This window comes from Zeugodacus cucurbitae, chromosome 2, assembly GCF_028554725.1.
Source record: "Zeugodacus cucurbitae isolate PBARC_wt_2022May chromosome 2, idZeuCucr1.2, whole genome shotgun sequence".
Lineage (NCBI taxonomy): Eukaryota > Metazoa > Arthropoda > Insecta > Diptera > Tephritidae > Zeugodacus > Zeugodacus cucurbitae.
The window spans coordinates 61,965,196-61,986,500 of NC_071667.1; the positions used below are offsets into that span (position 1 = coordinate 61,965,196).

The window sequence follows — 21,305 nt, forward strand, 5'->3', positions numbered from 1 at the left end:
AACTATTCTAAAAGCAATGAATATTAAAATGAAATAGGAAATTAATTATTTTTTATATTTTATTAATTATTTTATCAAACTTTTTTTTTCTAATTTTTAATAAATAATTTTTTTAAGTTTTTTTTAATAAAATTGCTTTCAATTAATTTTTTATATATATATTTTTTAATTATTATTTCAATAAATATCTATTAATATTTTTTTAATATGAATTTTTCATTTTCTATTTTTTTTTAATTTTTATTTCAATAAATCTTTTTTAATATTTTTTTATATACATTTGTCATCAGCGTTCTGGAGTCCTGCGTTGCGAAAATAATTTTTTATCATAAATAATTTTGTAAATCAAGTTAAACTTTGGCTTAATTTATTTCATTTCATAAATAACGGTAAATTTCATGTTTCATGTTTTATTTCATCGGGCATTCAACATTTAAAATTTAAATTTTAATACATAAGTTGTATAAAAATGTCGGAAAAATAATAGTGCGTGCCAAGACTTTTCACCATTAAGCCATAGAGTCTCCTCAGTAACATTGTAATTAAGTAATTGCGCTGAACATTATGATTGCAATCAAACTAACAAGTGCATATTATCAACCACTGCTCGCCTCTAGCAGACACACTTCCTCTCTTCACATTGACAGCCACATATGTATGTATGTATATATTTTCATAAGAAATTTGTACAATAACATTTCAATTTAGTATGTAATTCCCAAAACAATTTCGCCCAAACAAAGGCAACGAAACACTTGACTCAAACATATCAAATTTCCAGCGGGGAAACACTTGGCAGGATGAGTCGAATGAGTTCAAGCAACGAACGGGTGGATGAGTGCGTAACCCTTGTCATAACTCAGTGATGACCAAGGAGTGTTGGCGTCCTTATGTCTAGTGTTAGCGACTGTTTCAAGTGCATGTAGTAGAGGATAACCGATTTATGAGGAAATGCCAAAATAATATGCGTCAGATAAGAAATTTTCAACTTGTGACTTGTTCAATGCAGTCTCACGACACAGCAGCCAAGCGTGTTACGTACGTTACGTTTATAAGTATATAAATACATATACATATGTATATCTATATCTTCCCTATCCACTTCCCTCATCTCATCATCTCCTCTTCAGCACATATTGCACACTCTGTATTGGTTTCTGTGCCTGTGTGCGGCACATCATTTTCTGGCAGAAGGGTGTTCAATTAGCCGTGACGCGCTGCGCTACATAGAGTGAGAGCAGAAGTGAAGGGAAGTGAAATTTGTATATTTATATACGCTAATGATTGCACAATGATTACGTTGGAATTTCGTTGATGACTTTTTTTCGAGCGCTGGCAGCCCTCTTACAGCGCGCGGCAGTAAGCGAGAAGCTGCAATGCAGTCGCTGTGGAACGCATTAAAATGCGTGAAAAATGTTCGCTTATTTGAACAAGTGCAAAGCAGCAAATAACAACAAAAACAACAACAAGCACGAAATTACACCGATCCAAATGGGTGCATTGGTGTAACTGGAGGGCGACGTGGCGCAGCGTTTTTGTAATTGTAGCGAACGCTTTGGGTGGGTGTTTTATTGGTTGTTCGATGTTCGCTGTTGGCTAAGTTTGCCGAGCGATTTTCCGCCGTTGAAGTGACTGAATGGCAATGGAAGCGCGCGAATTTTAACACTCGCTGTCAACGCGCCATCGGAACGTGGTTTTGAATATTATTGGACGAATTACAGCGGCGCAACGTTCGCTGTCACTTAAAGTGCCGTTATGTTGGAGATACTTGCGTATGTGTGTGTGGGTATGGAGTTGAGGGTGTAAGCGCTTGTTTTTTTTTTGTTTTTTGTGTCTTTCTGTTGGTAAATTAAGTGCGTGAACGTTTTCATGAATCATGAATCATGTTGAACAGCTAGAGGTAACGGGAATCACAGCAGCTGTTGTTGACAGATTACTCTGTCATAATTGTTGCATATTGTTCGGTCACATTGGCTAATATTTATATACTGATATATGTATGTATTTGTTTATGTAAATCGACATTTTTTAATGTGGCCATTGACACTTGTTGGCTACGATTCTATAATATGTCAACCAAATACAATCTTCACCTTAAATATAACACTTAAGGGAGTGGTCCACCCAGATGAAATGGTCTCTCCTGGAACAAGTGATTTGAAATTGGTGACTTGGGCATCGGGCACTATCCCCTATTGAACCAGTGGTCGCACCTGGTTTCGAAGTCCAGATTTTTCAAGATCTTTGCGATTTTTACTTAGTGATGGATAGGTAGGTAGGTAAAATGGATGTCGTACGATACACTTAAGCCTTTAGGAGACTCCGATAGTCAAGAAATTCGTGACCGATCGTTGTATTTCTTTACTGACATGCCTACCAATCAGACAGTGACCTGTTAACACTCATATTAGTGTTCTTGTTTGTTAAGCAAGTCAGGGATTGTTTCAGCCGAGATAAGACTATGTCTATAACATATTTGTCGGTTAAATATATACTTAGTGGTTAGTTACTTCAATTTTTTTGAGATGGCCATACTGACACTGCGGCATTCTTGATATTTTATGCCTAACTGAAAGTGGTGCTGATGCCCTCAAAACCCTTTCAGTGGATGAGTTGAAACTATATTCTTGCGAAAAAGTTTTCATTACAAATACATATTCGGAAGATCCTCATGATCTGAGGGCAATAGATCTCTCAAAGAATTATTACATATTATTTATTCAAATATACAATTTGTTTTATTAAATGTTTTATCAATCTTTCGTCTTAAAATTATCAATTATCTTTAACCATTTAAATTACCTCCCATGATCACCCACAAAACGGTTTCAAATGATCTTTACCGTCAACTATAATGACTCATTAGTGCATACTAATAGGTAGATATGTACCATATATACCATACGTTTAAGAATGAGCTGACAGCTATAATATAGTTGCTTGTTCACACCATTTTGGCGCACAGACACACCTCTTGCGTTTGGGGCGCAACTCAAGCGCGAACGACTCGACCATTGGCACTTGGAATGAGTGAATTATGAGCTAATTAATTATTTGTTAATTTGTTAGTTGTCAGAAGTCATTTTGGACACTTTTTCGTTGGCAACATATGAGTACATGAGCTTCTGCGTAAGATGGTCTGACGTTGTAGAAGCGTGTACAAATATTTTTTTTTTTCATTTTTGTCTTCAAAGTTTGGCAATTATACCGAAACGAAACGAAATCTTCCACGTCGTCATATATGTATGTATATATAAGATATCGATATTTCGTGGCTCTTTTTACACAGATTTTCAGTTTAGATATTCAGAATTTTTTTTTTTAAACTCAACTTTTTTCTAACTCTACTAATAGCAATCAAGTAAATTCAGTACTTACTTCTCAGTTTCTCGAGCGGCTCATGTTTCGGCGTATGCGGTGGCACCACAGCGTGATGTGGATGCTGCGGATAACCGCTTACCAAATCCTGACCGGCTGTATGATGCAAGTGACTAAGACTACCGATTGGCATCAGACTCGAAATGGCAGGTGAAATGCTAACCGACGAATTGGAGTCATGTAGACTGTGATGATTGTGTAAATGTTCTTGACCAGTGGCCGAACCAGCGCTACCATTCACCGTTGAACTGCCAGTACTGCCGCTACTTAGTGCAGTGCTTGTTGTGTTGGTACTCTCAGCAGAGCCAGCGGATCCAGCACCCGCTGCTGTGCCGGCGCTCACTAAATCTTGCAAGCAAAGACCAGTCGATTCGGCTGACATGGCTTCCAGACCATTCAATGCACCACCGCCGCCGGTACCAGCTGAATTGTGTAGGGAACCCAGACCGCTGCCAGCAGCGACGGCACCACCGCCGCCGCCACCGGCGCGATCCATGCCTAAGTACGTGGGAAAAATGGTGGAAAAGCTCTGCGCCACAGACTGATGTGGCTGATGGTGATGCAGTGCGGCCGACTGCTGGTGCGGGTGTGCGTGCGGATGCAGTGGTGGCAGGTGGTGATCTCTGCCGGAGAACTTCGTCGTGACGACGTCCTTGAAGTGTTGCAAAAATGTAGTCGTCGTGGTGAGGCCGGTATAGTCTAACGTTGGCGTAATATTGGTCGGCACGTACGCGGACGCTGTGTGCGGCGCCGTACGGTCGTTAATGCGATCGATGATTGTGCCGTTGGCCAGCAACTGTGCGGCGTTTGGGGCGTGGCGTAAATACGTACGTTGATCAATAGGAAATTAATTGCTGTAAGTGAGAAAAAGAAAGTGATACTAGTGAATTTTCGTTCAAAATATTCAGAATGGAATGTGTGAGTATGAAATTAATACAAATTAATTATTATAGTATAGTTATAGTATACAGTTGAAGCTCTCCTTTGTGCGCATTTTAAAAAAGTGGCACAGTTAGTTAGTAACCTTAACCATCTTATCTACCGTTAGCTAATATACTCCTGCGGCTGAAGTAGCTAAGTGTAGCGCAAATATCTTTAATTTGATAGCAGTTAATTAAATGGGAATATTCAATGAATTTCTGTATGTTTTGCGTTCACTGTCTGTCTTTTTATATTTTGGAATCTGTTGCTGAAAGTAGTACTAAATGAATAGAATCTTAAAAGAATCTGATTTATTTCATGTGACATTTTTATGGTGAAACTGAGAGATTTTAGTTAACATGTTGTATTCTTAAGCTGATTTTATCGTTCTTGGCGGAAGTCCTTACTACCAGTTTCGTGACTAGAAATTCATAAGAATTACAGTCAATTTCACGAAACTAATTTGAGTATGGTTGGTGGTTTTTTATACAAAAATTGTTATTTTCAGTATTTTTCATAGCAGATTTCCCATTAACTGCTTTTTAATTAGAATAAATCTATATTTATAGATACATATATACAAATATTTTCTAAAATATGTGAATTATGTCTTTGCAACTTTGTATAACTACAAATATGAAGAAACAACTTCTTAAAATAGCTGATTTTACAACTGCTTACCTAACAAATTTGCCAGCAAAATAAAAAGCTTAACCCCAACAGCACCTAGCGACACTTAGAAATGGCTAAAAATGGCGTGTGGGTTAAGCAAGCGTACAAATTTTATATGAATATGCCTACCAGCGAGCCATATAAACCATATATACTTTACATACATATATATAAATACTCGTATATGTTTGTGTATGTTTGTATATTTGTTTTATACGTTGAAACTTATAAAAGTTGTAGATAAACAGCGCTGATAGTGCTACGTAGTGTAGCGTTGATTACTTGTTGTAAACTGCCGTTTTACACGGAGGCATTGCCGCGTTGGGCACATTAATAAGGCATAATAAAAAGCAAATTAAGCGGTAGAACAAATTTAACTACACATGTTTACATGCCTATGTATATACATATGTATGCAAGTATATATGCATAGCGCTGTGCAAACAAGCTAGTATTTACATTTTTCATATTTTCTTGTAACTGCGACTGAGGTCATGCACTCATCGCCACCTGTGCTCAAAGCACAAAAAGCCGCCGATGTTTCGTAGCGAGATGCTTTGTTGCATGAAGACACTTAGCGTACAGTACACATACAGCACAAAGAAAGTGTTGACACTGGGCACACAAACACAGAGGATTGTTCAGTGTTTAGTGTTTTGTGTAAAGTGGACGTTTTTTGTTATGAGGTCCTGTGGTTTTGTACGAATCTCCATGGCTTTTTCACACCAACAACATTAGCTTGAGAGAAATAAGAGCATAGCAATGTGGCAGCACCGGTGACGAACCTCAACCAAATATCGGTGAACCCACATAATCCGACATACATTCGTGGATACATAGAAAATATGGGGACCTGAATTTCTACCTGGCCCAAATACTAAGTGGACACGGGAGCTTCAGAAGCTTTTTACACAAATTCCATCCAATAGTCCGTATTGCTCGATGTGTACGGAGCACATAGACTCTGAACACATAATTTTTCTTTGCCCTCGATTTTTAAGTATAATGAATAGGATGAAGACTGCCGTAGGAGGTAATTTAGTGGTGGGGAAACTTGACTGCATGGCATGTGTCAGTTTCCCGATAAAACCTGTTAACAAGCGACAGCTTCAATTATCATAGAACTGAGTCCGTGCCATAGAGGATAAGTAAAATTTGTCTTCCCCGTGGGAGAGTATTGATTTGGTGGCAGGTTGAGTTTAGCGAATTTCCGGCTTTCGATGTTATAAAAAGACTCTTTCTAGAGATTCTTAAGTTGAAAGTATGCCACAAGCTGCAGCCTTTAGCTACACACGCACTGTTTGGCTTACCACAACTTTATGCCGCTTGCCTATTTTGGATCCGACACTATTTTTTCCTATTTTCACTCTTCGCGTCTACCACACACTGGTACTTTACTCAACTAATTTGCCTCGCGGCCGCAATTACATACAAAGTGCTTATAGCACCTAAACAGCACACACACATACCAACAAATGCAGACAACTATACTCACATATGTACATGTATATGTATATATGGTATATTCAAAGCAGATAACAGCACTTGGTGTCTTATCTGTGTAGAAATATTTACACTCTACGTGTCTTATTTATTGCGCGTGCTGGCGGTAACTAGCACTCTATTTATTATTGTTGTTGCTGTTGTTTCTTATTGCTCCTTCAGCTCGCGCAGTGGCAAAGTTGGAAGAAGCATTGAAATTCGCTTATCTGCTGGCTGGAAGCTACATAAACCACATTTTGCTCAACCTAATCAAATTATTGCCAATTGCAGTTGCTGTGTGCGTGTGTGGTTTTTGTTGTTGTTTGTATTGAATTGTAATTAGTGTGCTATTAAAAATTTACACATCTCTTATATATAGAGAACTGCGTTTATTTTTAATCCAATCCGTTGTTAAAACACCGTAAATCTTTTTGAAATTGTATTTATAAAGCAACAACAACAACACCTACCACTAGAATAGCCAACAAAGCTGGTAAAGTTTATGTTTTTTGAAAATAGCTGCTGAAATAGTGAAAAATCTAATATAGTACCGGAAATGCTGGTTGACCTATAAATTAAAGATTGGACCCTTAAGATTTTTGTAAAATATACCCAAATTTGAAGATATCTCTTCATGACTCAAACTTTAACATAGTATCCGCAACTATTACAGTTAGTCTTTGCATGTGTGCTTTCATCAGACTCATGCAGAGATATCTACAGTGTTAGCTTAAAACCTCATATATGGAAGCTCATATTTGGAAATTTTTTTAGATATTTTTGACGCTGGGAGCTTTCACAGACTTTACCATTTAGAAACTGAAATCTAGCATATGAAAGCTTGATTTATTTTTTTAGACTATTTTTGAGTTAGACGTTTGTTGTAGATTAAATGGAAGCTCTAATATAAAAACTTATTCAGTTTTTAGACTAATACTGACTTAGGTGCTTGGGAGGTATCGCATAAATTACCATTTTCTAACTGAAAGCTCTAATAAGAAAGCTCTATCAGTTTTTATATCATACCTGAGTTGGTGTTTGTGATTTATTCTTTTATGACTAACGGTATCAAAGTCTTTTATAATTAAATTTAAATTTTAAATTATTTGTGAAATATCATAATATCTTATTTTGGTTAGAAAAAGATAATCTTCGTAACAACCATATGAAAAAAACCGCTAACTTAAAAAATCTAAAAATCTAAAATAGTCGCTATTAACTTAATACGAGGTATATACTCCGCTACATATTCAAATCACAACAAATAGCGTCGGCATAATTTCGTAGAGGAACTAAGAAAAGCTTCGTCATTACAGTTATACTAAATAGTTTGGCATTTCCAATTCTTAAACTTTATAATAGCTACTATTACAAATACAAAAATCAGCACAACAACAAAAGGGAAGTCAATGCAACCATATCATTAGACATGACGCTCGCGAAGTCATAAAGACATAAATTTAATTAAAAATCACTCAATGGATTAATCGTAAATCAATGATTACGCCAATATATACAAATTAAGTATGCTTGTATGTATGTAGATATGTATCAAATATACGTGAGTGTAGCGGCATTGTTTTGTATACATTCCCCATGGAAAGAGAGTTTGTTAGAATGACGTTGATGGCAAAAACAATTTTTTTCAAATATTTATAGCAATACTTGTAGGCATGTTGTTGTTGTTGTTGTATACAACTACCCAATTCTACAAGCAGATTATTTTGACGTAGTTTAGATTTGGTTATTAGCTAGCATAAGCTTTGTGCTAGTTATCTGAAAAATATAAACAAGAAGTGCGGCATAGAAAGTTAAAACTAACTGTATAAATAGATCAAGTGCATGTACACTGCAAAAAAATAACAGCAAACATTAGCATATGCAACAAAAACAAAAAAATTACAATTTGCATGCTACACGCCTGTTTTTATTGTTGCTGTATTATTGTATTAAGTATAATACTTAAATGCCACTTTCACTTTTCATTCATTAATTCATTTATAAACGCATAGTAAACAAAAATAAAAACAAAACCAAAGCACAAAACGCAAAAAAAGCTTCGACGGCGCACGATCTGTTCTCTCTAACCACTAACCATTGCTAACAGCGGCTTTAGATTGTCATAAACGCGCGTACACACACATACACAGCCTCGCAGCCAGTCTGGGCCAGTTGGGTAGACAGCCAGGCTGGCGGTCGTGCAAAAACAAAAAATTCACTTCACACACTTGCGCTAGTAGTAGTCAAATCAAATTGAGAATTTATACATCAAAATCCCGCTTGATCTCCACTTGATCCCGAGTGGATTAAAGTGGCTGAGTGCTTGTAATGTTTTTAATCGTTTTGCGGTCGACCGGCGTGTATTATTAAAAATCATAATTTACTTTAATGTAGATTTTTATTTGAAAACGACAGATTTTGCTTAATTTAAATGACGCTTTGATGTGTGCGCAAAATGCAAGTGTGTGTATGCGCGTGTGTGTGTTGTTATTGTATTAAGTAATGAGACAGGAATTTATGAGTTCTTATCCAATCATATGCAAGGTGCTTATTTTGAACAGCGCACATAAATTTCGAAAGTCATATGTTTGAATTTGAATTTATATATGTATGTATGTATGTAAATATAAGAATTTATGTTGATAGGCGATAAATAATTTGGAAATAAAATTTATTTCGAAAATAAATATTTTATAAAAATTTTTATTTTTTTTTTTACAAATATACTTTTGTATTTGCAGCGCTCTTTTCATCGGTACAACACGCAATTTCAGTTGTGGCAACCTCTAAATTCATATAAAGAAATTAATTTATAGGCGCAATGTCAAGTTTGCAGCTTTGAGCTTCACATTTTATGCTTTTTTATGTTTAGAAAAACTGTTTTGGAAAAAAAAAATAAAAAAAATTGAATAAACGGCAGCAAAAGAAAGAACATGAAAATGTGCATTATGAAAGTACATATATATGAATATGGGTTAATTATACGAGTAAATTTAAAGAAGCCAATATGTTAAACTAACATTACGCCTGGATTGGATAACACTGTTGCACAATGTTTCTAACTTTCTTGTATAATGTAAATATCACTAAAGTATTATTATTACGAGCCTGCCAAAATTAAAAAAAAAAAAAAAATTATTTTTATTTTTATTTTAAAGAAAATAGCTCTTCAACGCAAGATTTCTACAGTACTTTTATAAAAATTTATATTTAGAAAATGCCACAAAAACAAAAAAAATGTTGAAATATATTTTTGCAGATGGTTGATTTTTATTGGCGGTTTGACCTGTGCTCATTGTGCTCTACCATTAATTATGCCTTTTTATTATCATATTATTTTTGTACACCACCACAGCTGAAATTTGTTTTTGTTTTCTCTCATATCAAGGAGATTTCTGCATATTTCTCTCCTTTGTTTTAAAATTGTACGGCATGATATGAAAACATCTATTTTTTTTTGTATTTGAAAATTTCATAAAAATCATTAAATTATGTTTTATATCAAAAGAGTGTATAAATATTGTTTATGGTACAGATACATATGTCTGGGATTTGCTAGGTTTTCAGAAATACATATTTTATACATGAGAGATTACACTCCAACTACAAATTAAAGACAAGAGATACGAAAATTGTTATAATAGAAAATATATTTATTGTAAAACAACTTTACTGGACTTAATATTAGTATTAAATAACTCAAGCGATAAATGGAATTATTCATACAACATTTTCAACTAATAAACAAGTCAAATCTGTCGTCTGAACTTTCTAGAAATATTGTATTTGTTTCCCATAGATCAAGTTTAAGGTACTCAAAGGGAAACTTGTTTTATACAAAGAAGTTGTTGGTGGGATCGCCAAAATCGGAATAAATTTTTAGAGTAATAAGTTCAATATTTTTTTTAAAACTCAAGAAAATTTTAAAGATTTAACTTCATAAAATAGTTTTATATTCTCGACGAAAGGAAAAAGAACATAACAAAACTTTAAAGAGCTGAGGTGAGTAGCATGAATGTCCAGGAAACATTGATTTGAAACTCTAAAAAAATATTATCACTCTTATCACAGACTTCTTCAATTAGTCCACAGTAATATTAACATTATAAGAGGGCCGCGGCATATACAAAGGGTCATATCAAGTACCATCAATCAAACAGATACTTCATTCGCACTATACTTTATTTAAATGCAGATATGAGAATGATTTGGAATTTGAGTGCACTTAAAGACGGTTTCATAATTTTAATTTAATTCAAAACTGATTTTACCATTCGCCACAATTCTTATATAACCATTTTGTCCACTCATATTGCTTACCGGAAACTAGTCTTTTTAACGATGTGAATCTGTTCTCATGACAGTACTTTCTACATAACCGGAACGGACTCAAATTTTAATCTGGCCAAGGACTGCAGTCAGATTTCTGCAATTTTTTTGAGGAATGTTTAAGTAGCTACAACATTAACAAATTCGAATCTTGTTCTCTTTGATTGTTTGCAGAGAGAGTAATAAAATTAATATTTCGACTTGAGCGAGATGAAATTCTTCAAACTCGCTGGGTTTCATGAAATCAAAAACACACTTAGATACCTGACATCAGGCGACGGCTGTTGGAAACGACTTTTCCCACAATTATATATCAGAATTCGGTCAGAAGAGGCTCACCTATTGCTTTTACCACATATTTTATTTAGTTTGATAGATGTAAATACATATACACTTTGAGTAGATGCAATAAAACACAGATGTCCCAGATAATCCACAACTTGATGAATGTTTTCGAGGTGAAAATGTCATGAGACTGTATTGATAAAAGTCACGTTCATTGCTGAACCGAGAGCAACAAATCAAATTGTGAGCAGGAAAAATCCAAATAAAAAGAAAAGAAAACCCTGCAAATCTTACCTTTGAGCACAAGGTGGCAGATATCCACCGAGTTTAATCCACTTATAATGAATCGAACCCAGCTGACAAGTTTACAGATTTCTCCACGCGCACAGATATATAGTTTTTTTTATTATACTTTAGATTTTTTGTAGTTGTAATTTAAATTGTTGATTTGTGTGTTGCGTAGCACTAATTTACTGCCACTGCACATTGGTGATTGGCCGACGGGTCGTATGCGGTTGAAGACGCATAAATCAAATGGAATGACGACGCGACAAATCGAAGATACAACGGGAAATTTATGTGGCGCGTTGTAAAAATAGCGTGTATTTTATAAAACGGTAACAGTGTTGTTATTGTTTTTGTTTTTTGAGAATTTTTTGTAGAAAACTGGTTTCTTTTATTTATGGTAATTTTTTTAAAATTAATTCGCGCACAAATGATTTGTTTACTTTCAATGGAAAAAAAGTTAGCAATATTTCTGTCACTTTTTTGATATAGATTTCTTAGAACCTCTAATGTTGTTGTCACTATTTTGTTCTTGTTAATTTTTACTTATTTTTCACAATAAAATATTTATTTTAAATAATATTATTATATATGTTTATAACAAATAAAAAATTTTTCTCGGTCACGGAAACGCAAATTTACAAAATATGTAGTTAAAGCTTAAGCGTGTTAAAGCGCTTCAGTTTTTTTTTATTTTGAAATTTTTTTACGCGTAATAAAAACACTCACACACATGCGTCTTTGCATGCATACAGTTCACTCTGTTTAGTTAGCGCTTTGTACGGATTCGCACTGGCTTAGTCTGCTAATAATTTAATCCGTGCGCGTAATTAGGCTAAGCTGTAGCCACTTTTAATTCACAATTCTTAATGCACTGTCGCACACATTGACACGAACTACCTGGGAAGTAGTGAAATTTCGATTTCTCAGAACAAACAACACTTTGAAGAATTCTACAATCAAAGTCAACGTATGATATTATGGCGGCAATCACAGTGGTAGCGGAAAACGGAAACGCGTCTGCTTTGTTAACGAGACGTATCTGAATTGAAATCAAATTTGAAACGCAAATGTATCGACTGGATGAGTAGTGGATATCTACACCACTAAGTACGAATGTCTGTCTGTCTGTTTGTATGTTTATACGTTTGTGTGTTGACTATGTTGACTGCACGCTGCGCTGTGAGTGAGCTGCTGCTGCTATGCTGTGCGCTTTTCGGCTATTGAGCGAACAACAAACAAAACAAACACCCTAATGAAACACACGCGCGCATACACACACACTCACAAGCACGAGAATAACAAAGTGTTGTACAAATATCAGTTACAAAAATAACACAACGCTTTTGGCGTATGGCGTGAGAGAGTACGAGAACACGCGCTGCTTAATGCTGCTACTGCTGTGGCTGTTGCTACAACTATCTACTGGTGCTGCTGCTGCTGCTGCTGTAGAACGGGGCGGACGCTGTGACTACTGCTGATGCGCTGCTGCTATCACCACCCTTACTTATTTGCACCGAACTGTGTGCTTGTTGTTGTTGTTGTGTATGAATGGAAATCACTTTTTATTTTTTGTTGGGAAAACACTTTTCGACGGCATTCTCAATTACAGTTATTGGAAAATTCACCACTCCAACGCGCCGTTTGTACGCGGCACAAACGAAATTCAAATATTCAAATGCCCACTACTCTGCGGTGCTCAGCTCAGCGCGCCATGTATACTGTTACGATAACTATGCCGCAGCGGAAAACAACGAACTGATTTGTGAAATTCTATTTCTCAGCGCGCTAGTCTACAACAAGCAGTCAGCCACTTCGGCAACCCAATTATGTTATCAGCACACACACACACGCACGCACGAACAGTTGCGTTAGCGAGCAGCGCTATCGATCGCGCTTCGGACAAACGTCCACTGCATTGGTGTGAGCGTGATAGCAATAGTCGACAGAAAGCGTACTCACTTAGCATGTGTGTGTGTGCGTACATTCTGATAAGAAACAGCAGCAAGTACTATGTATAAGAGCGAAACAACTGCGCGTGTAATCATGCGCGCTCGCTTTGTCAGCCGTAATGCTCAGAGTGGCTCACCGCCTCATAGGACACACCCGCCAACGCAGCCGACATATTGACTGCTGTTGTTTGAGAACAATGCTTCTTTAACTCAGTGACAGCAGCATACGCTATACAAGCACAGTGGCTCTCTTTGCATTGCGCTCGCTCACACACATACTACTCATCAGCTAGTTCACTTGCGTGTGTCGTCCGCTCAGGTCCTATTTGCCATTGACAACTGTTTTTTTTTTGTTTTTGTTAAGAACGCGCCATGCTGTGTAAACACTTACCCCCTTTGCTTGGAGAGCGCCTTTCCGATTCAATTGCTAGTATATTTCGTTTGCTGTTGCGCGGTCTCAGCGCTGGTGTTGCAACAAAATTTCCCGGCGCGTTTTCGCTGATGAATTTGGTAGCTGATTTCCACTCAATTTCCAGTTTTACAAATTCCAACATCCTGTTTCGCAGCACAAGCAAATTTACTCTCTTATTTAAAGTTGCTTTGGTAGCTGTTGGCTTTTGCTCAGCTGCGATTCGTTTATGCAAATATTGATTCTAAAATTTCTTTAAATTTCAAAGCATCAAAAGCGTCTATTACTTTTTTTCTTCAATTGTTAGCTGCTGCTGCATATGCTCTCAGTTGGTTCCATGCAGCACACTCTCTCTCACTCCCAGTGCAAATATCTGCCTACCTTTTAAATGTGCTTTTAGATACTTGCTTTCTCCATTAAATTGACAAGAGAAGCATCTTGAGTGCAGAAGAAACAAAAAAAAAAATTGTTTGCTTCACTCTTCTCACCCGCGCACATTAAGCTAATACAGTGACTAGTGGTGTCAAGGGCGTTTTGTTTTCCATTATTTTGTTAGTGCGCTTGTGTGCTTGAACTGCCGTTACTTTTCTTCAATTCCTACCAACAACATCTATCAACTTTTATTCTTATTTTTTCTTTCAAATAACCCTTCTACCCCTAACCAGCGGTCCACTGAGACCATATACATACATATACCCACTCCCTTGCCACATTTGTTGTATTGTATATAAATAAATAACTGTTATTTTTTGACAGATTCCAACCGCTTTGCGCTCAACTTGACTTCTTCGGCGCATTCGTTTGCTTTCATTCAACGGCGTTCGTCTTACTCCTCCAACCTTACGACCTCCTCGTTATGTATGTTTGTGGTACCGCTATGTGGCGTTATTTGAAGGTCTTCTTCTGCGGCAGCGCGTTTATTAAAATTCATCGCAGCTCTTGTTGGAGTTCATATTTTTTAAGTCATTTCGTATTTTTATTGCCGCCTTATGTGCGATTTTATCACAACACTCGTCGTTGACTTCCAGCAACAACAACAACCATGCAACCGCTGACAACAAAGGCAGTAGAAAGAAATATACACACACAACAAAATTCAGCGCTCAGCAATAGTTTCATTTAAGTGGTCCAATTTCGTTGTAAATCTCTATGTAGCTCGCTATAGACATACATATGTATATATGTACATATGTACGTTTGTGTGTATATAGTCGTATTTCATCAAAATGAATGATTTCGCCAAGATGTGCAGTGCGAGTATTACTCAAGTATTATTTGGAGTTGTTATTATTACTACGTGCATGGTGCTAAGTCGCTGTAGGGGCTTGTGCGGTGCGGTACACCGCTTCTTATCTTCTAAGTAAGCAAAGTCATGGAAAGGCACTTAAATTTCTTTTTAATAAATGCGAAAGGAAATATTTTTATTAACAAATAATTAAATTATATTCTTAGCACTTTAATGATAGTTTTGCTCTATTACACTGGGAGAAATTGAAGTGTCGTTTGACCTTCAACTGCGATGAATCATGATTTAGGCAAAGCAAAACAACTTATGGAATTCGATGCACTGAAGTGATCGAAAATTTGTTTTACACAATGTTCTATTGTATTCGCCGTCGCAAAAGTGCAGAAATCTACTGTTGAATTTTCGTGCTGGTCCGTAAACCAGAAAAATCTATATGTTTCGGCTCTAATTTTTTTTTTAATAAAACATAATTCATATTCGTGCTTAAGGCAGTAGTTTGCCTTAATCTGCTTCAAAAAATCGATTTTTTGTTTTGTTTTAAATCTCTTTCAAAACTATCCAAGAACATGTCTTTAAAATTCCAGAGGCCAATTCGACATTTTTTCGAAGCTAGAGCAGTTTTAGTGACCGAGCGTCGAGCAGGTGCGAATGCTCAGGCAGACTTGAAAGCGCGTTTTCTCGAGTTTTCATTTTCACAAGTGTTAGAAAACGGTGTCGGTGATAGCAAAAAGAATATATGTCCGATCGAAAAAAACCAAAGTGATCCAGCTTCAGTATTAAATTATCTTCTATTTGAACTATTTTTTTTTCAAACTTCGAAGAAATTTGGAATTTTATGACTTCTTCGGTATTTTTTTAGTTCATAAAGAAAAGAAACTTTTAAAAAATATTTGGTTCGACTGTTTCAGATGCATCGCACGACCTCCATCACCGGCACCGATTTACAAGTGCAGACTCCAGGCGCTCCAGAAAAATACTTACAACTTTGAAAAAATTTCAATATTTTTTAATAATAAATATTGTTTTTTAAGCCTTAAATATAGTACATTATCGTCTTAAAATGCCGTTTACCACAATCATTTCCTTCCCTTTCAAACGAAAATTGCTAAAAAAAAACGCTTTTTTCGGCTCCTAAAGCAGATTACTGCCTTAACTATGATTTGCTTTACTTCTTCTGATCCGATATCGCTATTCTTCTGATAAATGATAAATACAAGATACATTCGGAAGAAGCGGTGAGATAAGTGCACACTATCGAATTGGGACAATTTTAAAGCCAACGACACTTGTGCCAACTAATGAAAAAATATTTTTTCAAACTAAAAATTTAAATTCCCGATTTTTTTTTTAAGCTAAAAATTAAAATTCCCGAAATTTTTTGAACACACCTCTTACATATTCCTAAAGATTACCAAAAATGATGTCAAAGATATTTCTCGAAAGTGACCTAGATTAATTATATAACGTAAATCCATGCATTTTATGATATTTAGAATCCAAAGAATTTAATTTTTATTTCAAAATTAATATATAATTATTTTAAATTCAACTTAATTATTTGAAAGTAGTACATATTAGATGTTATAAAATTTATCTCACCCAAACTACGCAGAAATGGTCCCACGTTCGATAAAGAATCTCCAATTTTTAACCAGTATTATTTTGAAAGAAACATTTCTTTTCAAAATAAGAATAGTCCAGGAATATTTGAAACTAATATATTTTCTGGCTATTTCAGTGTACATACTTATATCATACATAAGTATGAACGAATATACATTTGTAGTATTTATATAGCTGACTACATATGTATCTTATGTGTGTGTGTGTATTTATTTGTACAAAATTGACATTTAAATGACAAGAGCAGGTTCTTTGTACAATTTTGTTTACCAAATTACGCGACACTCAAAATTGTGTTTGTTCTTATCGCCTAATTGAATTTTACAAAATGGCGGGCTATTTGCGCGGACTACGTAACCAGTCGATATTTGTAGGTGTGGGAAGGCACTCAAGTGATAGAGAAAATAAATTATGTACATATATATATATAATATATTATATATATATAAATATCTATGTGTACAAATGTAATGGGAAATATGAGTTCATATTAGAAGTTAATTACGTTTTATTTTATTACTCTAATTGGTTCAATTTACGCAGAATTTTTCTAAAAACCCCAACAATCAATCAAATGACTACAAACATCCCTCTATGCACAATCAGTGAAAGTTTGTAAATGAATATGTTTTATTGGAAAATTTTGAGACGATATGTAAATACATATATACATATGTATGTATGTTTATAAATAAATGTTGGAATCATATTTGCTTTGTTTCTGTTGGTTAACATTTTTGTATTACATTATAATTGAAATATGTATATATAAGATATATTGTTTATAAAACTATTAATAATACATAATAAAATTGCCAAAGTGTTAAGCTCATTATATAAAATGATAATGGTATACTTAGTTAAGAAAGAAAGTTTTGGTAATTAAATAAGAAACATTCGTTTTTTCGATATTTATGACTAGATTGTCTAACTAACTAACATTTGTTAACATTAATCCAGCATCTTGAGATGAGAGATTGAGATATACATATGTAGATTTCGATTTCAAAAAAAAAATTACCGGTTCTTCTTTCCATCTGGATCTGTACAAAGTGGTTTTAACGAACTCAAATTTCGGGATTTTTTTGGTTCAAAAGATGTTATATGCAACAGTCTGAACTTATTCCTCGCGGATGTAGTCGTAAAAACTTCCTTCTACTATTTAGATGTTGTTCCTGTTTTTTCTTGAGACTTAAAAGAAATTTCTGAATGATCTACAACAATTCTTTATCAAAATAATTGAGATCTAGTCCTTAAAAAGCCTTTCGAGACACACCTAAATATTTAATTTATTTCCTCAAGAATTTCTAAGTTGACCGACTAGAAGCAGTTTAGTAGTTTACTTCTAAACTCAGTCCCTCTATCCAATCTAGAGATTATTTTGACAGTATTGTCATAAGCCGGAAGTCCGCCACTTTTAAAAACAATTGTACCTTACCAGTTTGGTTCTACTACTAGAGGGTCGTTTTCTCTTTGATTTTTAAACTACAATGGTAGATACTTGTGATATCTAAAGACAGACTGATAAGTCCTTATTATTTCAAGGAATTGTGGACAGAGAGGTTAGTCCTTTATGTTTGTTGTAGATGGGAGAAAGCCTCGAATATTTTCCACTCTTTGTAGATTACTAACGATATATTTGAACACTTTACCCATACTTCTTACAATTTTACATGTTTTAAGCATCACTTTTCCTTTTTTTTAAGTTCCCTTCAATTTTTTAAATGTTCCCTTAAATATCGGCCATTTGGGGTTTCTTACTTCGGCCTTCCCTGGCATAACATTGTTGTCTCTATACGCCGAAGGTTCATATTAAACGTACGATTAACTTTTAATGCAATATTTTATTACACAATTCCCTCCAAGTTTAGAATAGTACTAAAAATATAAAGCAATTAAATGGCATCAATAACAGTTGGCAGTACAATTAAATGAAAACATTTGTGGCAGACACTAATGTCAGTATGTACATATGTATGTATGTATTAATGTATGTAGAAGGCAACTTGTCAGCACGAAATTTCATTAATGTGATTTTAAGAAACAACAAATGTCAAGTACAAATGCATATTTGTATTGTAGTTATACATATAAATTCAACGAACTGCTACATCCTTTGATGCCAACTTAAGTCCATGAATTTAAAAAGTCGCACGTACACATGCAAATGGCGGCAAGAAGCGCAGCCAACGCGCAAAGAGTGTGAAAATGCCTTAAAGAGTTCAGCGAGGGCAATAAAAAATCAATAGGCAAAGCAAATGCAAGAACAATGTGAAGCTATCGCTCCAATGCTCCAGCAAACACACGTGCCACAAATGCCACAGTAATTATTGTTGCTGGCAATCTCGTTATGGGCGCTACTCATTGCAGACAATGCCTACGCCACGCCACGTTACGCGAACGGCAGCTAACTGAGCGGCAGCCTCTTAGTAGCATCTTCATCTACAACTTCACTTCACTCACCCACCGCGACGTTGCATTTGTTGTTGAACAGTTGTTCGCTGTAGCATCGTTCTTCGTTCGTTGCTCGGTGTTGCGCACGGAGGCATTTCGCTTGGGAAAGTTCAGAGCACTCCTCAGCCTCCGCTAATCCACATAATCCGAGTACATGACGAAATGAAATACGATGTCGTATGAGTGAGTGCAGCAATCCAGAACAGAAGAAGGCTGAGCAGCTTGCAAGCCTGCCAACTAGCCTACATTTTACATTTGCAGTCAGTCACACACTTGGTTGTGTGTGTGTGTAAGTGTGTATTGAACGTGTATGCTGTGCCTCTCGGATGCTGGGTATGTTTCGCAACGGTTTTCGAACGGAAGCGCTCTTTTATTTCTTCTATACATAATCATTTTTTTTTAATATATTTTTAGAAATCGTATTTTTATCTTCTTGACTTGTATACCGTTAGTTTGATATCCCAAAACATGCCTTTCATCTAGGTGGTCTTAACCTACTACATACTAGTAATTTGTAATCATACTCGTTAATTAGGAAGAAATGGTTCAGAATATTCAAAAATGGCAAGATTGATATTTAAATTCTATTTCTTTAGATCTGTAAAACTAATAGATTAAGTATAGTATTATATTAACTCTGGCTCTCGAGGAAATATTGATATTAATCTACTTCAAACTTTTTTTTAATCAATTCTCGTTAAAAAGTAATCATACTTTCATCCTTGCCACAGCATAATCGCGGGAAATTGAAGGACTGATGAGTTTGCAAAGTCAGGTAACATATATGAGCACCGTTGTCCTATTGCTATTTATTACTGGACAAGTGGGGCTCGATCATTCTGGCCTAAGGTATATCAAAGGAGGTCTACCGAGTTCTTCGCTCTCAGTAAAGCTCACCTTTGTCGTAAGGGTTCTAACTGGTCATTCTCCCATCGGAATCTACGCTGTAGGATTAAAAATATTACCGGATGCTAGCCGCACCTGACCTTTCAATTTCAGATTAAGCTATTAATTATTCTTATACTTTTCCCATATGAATTTTGTTTGGCTTCCAAAATTAATTAAGGTCTCATTGAAGAAATTATCCAAAATAAGTTTCTATATGAAATCGGACGGAGCTTCCTTTTAACTGCTTATGTAAGCTACTTTGCAGATAGAATTTGTAGCTTTTTTGGATAGTAGATAAATATTTAAGATATTAATGGATTTGAGAGAGTCTTAGGAAAAGATGATAGATCTGTTAGTGATTTAGTGTTCCACTGGTAATATGCAATATATCAAGTACAAATACATATTTGACAGATATCGCCATAATCTGTCAGAGAGCTTCGAATACTTGTTAAAAATTTTACAACTGGATTTGAGTTAATGTAACTTCATAGGTTGCGACGCTACAGGAATTATATAAAAATTGCAGATATCGAGGTTTTATTCGATAATCCACCAATATTAAATTGGAGACTGACAGTACTGGAAGTACGTAGATTAACAGAATGGCTTAACCGATCGGTCTCAAATTATACTAAATCTACTTAGATGTATTCCTCAGGCATGGAACAATTCACATTTTTTTATTTCTGATAATTCAAGCCGCTAAAACGAAGCTCTCCACTAAGCAACCTTGTTGCAGGCTGTTTGAGACATCTAAAGGAGCGGTGCACATCAATATCTTTATTTTCTAACTCGAATAACCACTTAAATACGCCATTCGTTCAGCAAAAAGTATTCATACCCACAATTTTTTTCAACAAGCAGGCATAAAGATTTAAAAAAATTAATTATATAAATGCCAATATTTACAAATTTTGCACGAAGTTGGATATTTTCAAACTTATTTCTTGTTTCTGTCTAAGATTCTTCTCTTATATATGTATCTTCAAATTCATTATTTTATTTTAATACTCATACACACGCATATTTATACTTAGGTTGAGACCTACACACATGTACATTTGTCACAAGGAAATCACTGCCAAAAACCACTTCCATAAGAAGTCAATAAACTATGTTTACAAGAGAGCAAACATATATGTACGTATGTATGTACATATGAGTTATATTTTAACCAATATGCCTTGCCTTTTCCACATGTACATATATACATATGTATGTATATGCAGATACTAAGTTAAAAGAAAGCGCAAAAGTGGCGAATAGCAATTTGTAAAGAAAAAACGATAATATTCTCCAGCTGCCACCTACTTTAGCACTTTTTAAATTGCTATTCTTGTTTCCTGCAGTCCTGCGATATTCGCCAATGTGCGCTGCG

General features: G+C 35.2%; 1 protein-coding gene across 2 annotated transcripts in view; it reads right to left on the reverse strand.

The window, feature by feature from the left end:
* Ptx1_0 (pituitary homeobox homolog Ptx1) overlaps positions 1-13,117 on the reverse strand; it is a 53,405-nt gene extending 40,288 nt beyond the window's left edge. The window contains exons 1-2 of one of the 2 annotated variants that reach the window (XM_054228656.1): positions 11,362-13,117; positions 3,377-4,232 (exon numbers count right to left, since the gene is read on the reverse strand). In XM_054228656.1, the coding sequence (XP_054084631.1) occupies positions 3,377-3,874 (498 nt within the window). In that variant the 5' untranslated portion in view covers positions 3,875-4,232; positions 11,362-13,117. The remainder of the gene's footprint in view (positions 1-3,376; positions 4,233-11,361) is intronic. The other variant, XM_011186955.3, reaches the window with a different exon arrangement.
* Positions 13,118-21,305: the final 8,188 nt, after the last annotated feature.